An 8,387-nucleotide genomic window follows, 5' to 3' on the forward strand; every position below is an offset into this window, starting at 1 on the left:
TAATGATGCAAATTTTTTTGCATCTTTTTTCATTTTTGTAAATTATTTAGATGCATTTTTTCTTTGCTAATTTTCGTACCCGTATTTATTTAATAAGAAGTGAATTCTTATTTGTATTTCTATATTTTATTTTTATTCTTGTTATTATGTTAATATTTTCTATTATTTGTAGAAGTTATCATTGTACATTTATTAAAATATGATTATTATATTATTTCTATTCATTTCTATATATTCAATTAAATAATACAAATAATAAATGAATAAGAATGATGAATCATTTTAATTCATTTATATGAATATTTCATTTATTTGCATTTTGATTTATTGTGTTGATTCAATTAATACATTACTTTATTCTTTATTAATTTACATATTAAATTATTTTATTATTCATTTTTAATGTTATAATATTTCTCTTCTTATTGAAATATCATTCATCACTTTTTTCATAAACAAAAATAAATATGAATGACAAATATTCATAAATCAAACAATTAAAATGAAATAAATAATCAACTCAATAATATTAATATTATAAAAGAAATAAATGATTATTAAATTTAATGAATAATAACATATAATGATGTATTCATTTCATTACTTAAATAAATTGATAAAATATCAAAATGAATAACATAAAACTAATGCAATAAAACACGGAATAAATATTTTAGATTGAGTATAAATAGATAATATCATTTATAATTATAAATATACACAATCTAACATCATTTTAATTATTTTAATTAATTAAATATTCATCTAATCATTTTTATTCATTTATATCTTCAATCAAGTCAATAGAAACATTAAAGATAATATTTTCAATGAAGAATGGCAAAATGAATATTTGTCTTCTTGTTATCATTTGTTCATTTCTTTATTAAAAATATATTTAACATTCTACAGTATTTACATTAAAATATTATATCAATTTTGTTATTTTATTTTGATAATGATTTGTTGTTCTTCATCAAAGATAAATTAGTTATATTAAATTCAATCAACATTTTAAATACATTTTTTAATTCTTTACTTAATCTCATCATGAAATATTATTCATTGTATATTTTTCATTTTGATTCGACGTTTCATTATTTCAAAAAATGTTTGTGTTTAAACTCAAAAAGAATAGAAAATATAATCTATATTCATTTTCATTTTGTTATTTCATATTATATATTTAATTAATTTCAATACATTGTACCAACAACACAATAAACATTTCATGACAATTGAGTCACTAGAAAGAATATCATTATTCAATAGAATATTATATTTGTTTGTTATTTCAATAGAAGAGAAACATTTAAATTATCTATAGATTGACTATTTTCTGATATGATGAATGACAAATATATTAATATGTTAAAATTAAAATAATTGGTGAAGAAGAAGAGAAGTTAATTAAATGAATATCCAATCAAAAGAATCAGTTGAAATAAGAAAAGAAAGAAAAATAACACTAATTAGAGAAGAATTGAAATGTGTTTCATGTTATACATTCAGTTCAATTCGAATAATTGAAAGAAGAATAAGAAATGAGAAAGATGGTGATGATAAGATACATGATATTTCAGAATAACATATGGTTCAGTGTGATCATGAGAATAAAAATAATTGGTGTGATGAATGATTTTGTTCAAATATTTATAATATATGAAATGGAATTACTAAATAAATTGATTAAATATACACTGAAATGGATTCTACATTTAGAGTTTATTTAAAATCATTTTATTAAAATCAAGAAATATAACAGAATTACAAGAAATAATGAAATTAAAGTTAAAACAGTATTTTTCACGATGTCTTGTTGATGTTTTAAATAATGAGTCATTTGTTAAATTCCAGTTATACAAAATAATGGAGGATATATTGATACTCAATGCAATAATAACTTCATTGTATTGAAATATGAAGTTTGATGTGTTAGATAATGTATTATTTGTAGAAAAGAATATTAGATAGTTAGAAATTCATTTTGAACATTATTGTTGAGCGAAATGATATATCAATACAATTATTGATGAAATACATGTTGCTACTATTTACATATTTTATAAAATTAAGATTGAATATCTCTGAATATTTCACATTGAAATCAATTATTTTTAATAAACTTCATTTATCATTGTTTGAATAAATCTAATTTTACATAAAATATATATTATTTATTATTCAATTACACAACAATGAAATTAAAATATAGTTATAAGAAGAATATTTGATAATAAAAGTATTTTATTAATATATAATTTCTTTTATATTTTTGTGTTTGTTATTAATGTATTTAATGTATTTTATGTTTTGAATGAATTATGATTAATGACATTATTTTTATGCATTTTTAATTTAGTATTTATTCATTATATTATTTTCAAATAATATTTCTCATTTATATTATAATTAAATTATTTCTTCTTTATTTATTCAATTATTGATAAATTATTTAATTATTGTAATGAATATAACTAATAATTTCATTTAAAATGAATATGGAATAAAATAAATGAAAATTAATGTTTTATTGACAAATAATAATATTTAAATCAACAAATAAATGGTTTCAATAAAATATATCAAACAAATAAGAAAGAAAGAAAAAGAAATGAATAAATAAATAAATCTAAAATATCAGATAAATAATATGAAATAAATAAAAAATTAGTTAATTAAGTGTTAATAGAATTTTCATCCATTCTGTCTGAATCAGTGGAGATTAATCCAATCATTGAACTTATTTTTAAAGAATAATCTCTTTTTTAACATATTCTTTAAGATTTTATATGAGTATGAGAAAATCACTTCTTTCTTTTATTTCTTCCTATTAAAGTTTTCTCAAATTTCTTTCTTTTTTCTTTCTTCTTTTTAACTTTTAGTTTGATTTCTATTTTAATTTTAAATAATATCATTTTTCTTTAATTTAATTTATGAAAGAGAGAAGAAAGTATTTCATTCCCACTATACTATTATGATTAATTTTCTTTTAGTCTTAACCACACTTTACTATATCATTTTCATTGATTAATACTTCCATATTTATTTCTTAATTTCTTTATTAATAAATATCATTTCTTATATTACAATAAGTAATATTCCACCTAATAAATTGGTGTACAATTTGCAATATTAACTAATACATTTCATATTCAAAGATACCGTCATAACCAAATAATAACATAGAGAGAGTTAAAACAACAATTATACTATGGTTTATGTTGTGTTTCAGATGTGATACATTCAGTCTCAAGAAGAATAACATAAAAACAAATCAATTATGATTAACCTTATCTTTAGGTTTTCATCATGTTGAGAAGTGAGTGAATCAGTTTCTTCAACATGCTTTATTTCTATTGAAATATTGTTTTTACAAGCACGTTCGACATAAACAGTTCATCATTTAAGTTGTTGCCTGAGATTTATTTTGATTTTGATGAGTAATATAATATTTCTCATTCTTTATATGGCTGTTTTAAGGATAGGATATCCATAATCTAATGATTATGACTCATCACCTTTATCTCCGACACCACTTAAAAACACCATTCATTGATAATATCATTATATTCAAATGTACATACAACAGTAACAATAATATATGCATCTTCTTTAATAAATTATAATTCTTGATAAATAATAAACCCTTAGTAAATAATAATGAATAATATTATTACATAATAACTACTCATAATAAATATTAATAAATAATAACAAGTTAGTTTTGAATAGATATTATCTCACCAAAGGCATGTCATGACCAGATGAAAACTGAGATATTCGAAGGATAGAAATATTTTGTGGTTGTATGTGGTGTCTCTGACGTGCCATCTTCGAATCCATTATCTCAAGAATACCAACAAGAAAAGAAATAAATAACAAATAAATAAGAAAGAATGATTATTTGTTGTATATTTCAAATTAATATTAAATATTAATAAAGTAATGAAATGAATAATAATGAGAATAATGTAATTTAAACAAAATGAAATAAAAAGAATGATAAATAATCAATGTTTCAATGAATAAAATATTATTTAATATTCATATTTCATAAATTAATTAATTATTTCATTTATTATTCATTTTATTTAAATTATTGTTTATTTAAAATATAAACTATCATATTTTATATTAAATTATTCAAAATAAATTTAAATAAAAATTCATTTAATTTATTTACTGTTTTTAAATTATTTCATCAAATATACAGTAGAAATACAATCATTATCTTTCTAATGATGTTCAATCATTATACATATTTATTATCTTTTTAATTATTTCTTCTTTATGATGAATAGTACTGATAAAATATTTTCTAGTTCTTCATGTTCAATAAATTCAATATCTTCTTTTATAAACACAAATATTTTGGTAATTTTGTTTTCTATTTATTTCATTGTTTTATTTCTTTCTTATTCTTCTTCTTGTTGATTTTTTAGAAAGAATAAATTATTTAATTTCAGTTCTTTCAATTTCCAAATCACAATAGTTAATTTCTTCCACATATTTCATTCTTTTATTTCTTTGCAATTTCTTTATTTTTATTTATTTGGTTATTCCTTTCTTGTTTAATATTTTATTCTTTTTCTTCAGTAATACTCTGATAATCAATATCTCTTTTTTTTTCAACTTCTTCTACATTAATTGATGTTAATAATAGTATCATTATCATCACCCTTACAATTCCATTTTATCTTTGTGTATTATAATAACAATATAAACATTTGATTCATTAAATTACATTGGAAATTTATTATTTTCCAGTTATTCCATTAAAAATTTTTGTTGATATTTATCTACTTTTATTTTCTTCTTTTCTTCATGAACTTCTTTATGGATATAACATTAACATTTAATCAACACGATACAAACATGTCTCTAAATGTCTAATATTGGAAAAAACATTCTATATCATTTTATTTATTGTTTTATTATTTTATGAAAACCTTGATTGAAATTCAAAACAATATTAATTATTTAAAATTCTTTTTATTCTTTTTTTAATATAATCAATACTATTTATTCATATATATATTCTTTTCATTCTGCTGTGTCTTGTAACACAGATATAATAATAAATATATCTCATTTATCACTTTCTCATTATATTCATTTTATTTCTTTAGTTTCTGGTTTTGCGGTATTATTTTCTTTAAAAATATTCTTCTTCATTTTGAATTTACAAATTGTAATTTTTCAACCACTTATATTTCAAAGGATAAGTAATTTAATTTATTTAATATTCATTGATTGTTGATAGTTGATAGTCATTTTAAATAATAATTAAACATGTCAATTATTTATCAATTTGAAGAATTGAAGTTATTTATTATTAAAAAAACATTTCATAATCATTTGAAATAAATAACTACAATTCTACATTTTTTAAATATTCTTCACATTATATTTTATTTAAATGAAAAACAACAAAATATTTTATCGAATGTTACATAAACATTATTGTTGTTTTTATTTAATTTTTACATAAAAAATATATTTTTGAAATAAAAGGAAATAGAAAATATTTAAAAATAAACGAATAAATTTATCGATAATTTAACATAACAGTTTGTTTTTGGTTATTAGTTTGAAATACAAACATCATTAAATAAAAATAAATTTGTAATGTTATGATTGAATTAAAAAATGACTAATTTTACATAATTTTTGAAATATATTTATTATTATAAATTTTAATTTTCATTAAACAATTATTTATTTTTTATTTAGTGACAATGATTATATTTTTATTAATGAATTATTAATTAAAATGAATGATGATAATATTGTTAACTAATCAAAATAAAAGAATGAAATATGATTAAATTATTTATTGTTTCATCTTCATTAAACAAAAAGAAATGTTAATAATATTGATTATTTCTCTCATATTAAATATTTTAATAATTTAAACATTAATTATTTCTTTTATTATGTTATTTAATGTAATTTTATCATTTAATTTGATTTTTCATTTAATTTTTTTTATTTATTGTGTGTTTATAATAATTATTTCATTTCTTTTCTCTTTTCTTTCTTATTCTTATTTTATTATAACATTTTTGTTTATCATTTCTTATCTTTATTAAATTAATTTGTTAGAATTAATGTTGATAAAACAAGAAAATTCAAATTACAAACGATGAAATAATAAAAATAAAACAGAATTGAATTTTCTTCTTTTCAATTTTTTTTGTTATTTTAAAAAATGAAAAATACTAAAAATACAAAATATAAGCTAATTATAGAAAATAACATTATTATAATTTTATTATTATTATATTATTAATATTATTATATATTTATTGTTATTGTAAAAATGATAAAAATAACATTTATTTAAAATAGAATGATGTTAAAATAATGATTGACTTGGTGTTAATAACGTGGATTAACTATTTAAACATCCATATTTTGAACTTATAAACATCAAATTAAATTAAAATGGAAGAGTTAATAAACAAGAATAACCAATTGTTTAAAGAAGTAGTAGAAACACTTCCAAATATTCAACAATCAATTGATGATACTACTAAGAATTATCAATATTATTTAGGAAGTATTAAAAATGAAGTGTTTGAAATAAAAGATAATGAAACATACTCAGAAGCATTTAAAAGAGGAGAAGGAATATTTGATAGAATGGATGAAACAGAAAGAAGAAGAAAATTAGTGATAGAGAAAAGTCAAGAAACAATCAACCAAATAGAAATAATGAAGAATAAAATGTCAAGAATCATAGAAGAATGTAATCATGATGAAGAAACACTAAGTAAAACACGGAATGAGTTAATAGATAAAATCATTTCAATTGAAGAAATGATAATGAAAGACAAACTATTCAGAAAACCAAAAGAAACAGATACAATCACAGCAGAATTTAATAAGAAGAAAGAAGAATGGCAAACATATTACAGTGATTATTTAGAAAGAAAGAAGAGAGAAGAAGAAGAGGAAGCAAAAGAAAAGAATAGACGAGAAGAGGAAAGAAGAAAAGAAAAAGAAAGAAAGAAACAAGAAGGAGAGAGATTGAGAATAACGAAAGGAATGAACACAATGGAAGAAATGCTACAAATAGAAGAATGGACAAATAGAAAGGTAGGAAATATACTATTTGATTCAGATAAAGATGATTGGAATATACTTACATCAGTATTTGATCAAAGAATAATAAATAAAGAACATATAATAATTATTATTAAAGATGAAGAAGGAAATAAATTTGGAGGATATGTTAATTCTAAAATTGATGAAGTTGATGGTGATATAAGTGATTCAAAATCATTTGTATTTTCATTAGAATCAAAGGGAAGAATGAAAGGAATGAAGAAATTTGATATTGAACAACCAGAACGTGCATTTTGGTTAGGTAATCAAACAGTTAATTGTTTGGATTTGGATGTGGAGGTGATATTTGTGTTTGTAAAGAAAATGATAAAACAAAATCATTTTGTTATCAAGATTCATTTGAATATAACGGAATATCAAATGCACTTTGTGGAAAAGAATATCCAAATCATTTCACACCAAAACGAATCATAGTAATTGAAATGAAATGATTCAATCTTGAATAATTGAAAATGAACTAAAAAAGAATAAAAACAAATCAATGAAGAATATGAACAGCCATTTCATTCATCTGCCAATGAATGAAATGGTGAAATAAAAATGGACATAATTCAATGTTGATTTATTTTATTTCATTTAATGAAATTTTCACACCCAATGAGGGTGTTTTTATTAAATAAGAAAAGAAATAAGAATAAAAGAGAAATAAGATACAATGAATAAACAATTTATTTGTATCATTTCATTGAATTAATTCATTATGAATCAAATGAATAAGATAATAGAAATAAGAATAATAAACAAATAAAGAAATGATAAAATACATCAACATATTTATGTTATTATTTCTTATTCTTTATTCATTCTTATTTTATATTTACACAATAATAAACAAAACATAATAAGAAAGATAAATAAGAATAACACAACATAAAATAAGAATAAGAATAAAATATACAACAAACATGAATAAACAAGAAATAACAAATGATAAAAGAAGAACTAAATAAAATAACAACAAGAATAAGAAAATAGAATGAAATGGAAAGAAATAGAATAAATTAAGTGATGTTTAGAAAAGAGGAATTGACAAAAAGAAGAAATGAATGATGATTATAAAAGATAAAAATAATATAATAATTATAAAATCAAAACTAAAATAACATAATAATATAATAATAATATCATTGTTTTTATCTTATTTTATTCTTATTTTATTTATCTTCTTTTATTATTTTTATTTATCTATTTTATTACATGAAAATGAATGAGAAATGAATAATGAATACCATAAACAACACAAACATTAATAC

At 19.1% G+C, this 8,387-nt stretch overlaps 1 protein-coding gene across 1 annotated transcript, besides 4 other annotated features; it reads left to right on the top strand.

Moving 5' to 3' along the window:
* Window positions 1–2,665: 2,665 nt before the first annotated feature.
* Window positions 2,666–3,001: a repeat region.
* Window positions 3,002–3,078: 77 nt separating this feature from the next.
* Window positions 3,079–3,244: a repeat region.
* A 24-nt stretch (window positions 3,245–3,268) lies between these two features.
* Window positions 3,269–3,734: a repeat region.
* Window positions 3,624–3,843: a repeat region.
* A 2,607-nt stretch (window positions 3,844–6,450) lies between these two features.
* Window positions 6,451–7,565, top strand: EHI_201420 (uncharacterized protein; the record flags this gene model as incomplete). The annotated part of the gene is made up of 2 exons (XM_001914300.1): window positions 6,451–7,393; window positions 7,468–7,565. The coding sequence occupies 2 exons, from the start codon at window positions 6,451–6,453 to the stop codon at window positions 7,563–7,565; spliced, it is 1,041 nt and encodes a 346-aa protein (XP_001914335.1).
* Window positions 7,566–8,387: the final 822 nt, after the last annotated feature.

Source organism: Entamoeba histolytica, genomic scaffold (genome assembly GCF_000208925.1).
Source record: "Entamoeba histolytica HM-1:IMSS scf_1104750517251 genomic scaffold, whole genome shotgun sequence".
Lineage (NCBI taxonomy): Eukaryota > Evosea > Mastigamoebida > Endamoebidae > Entamoeba > Entamoeba histolytica.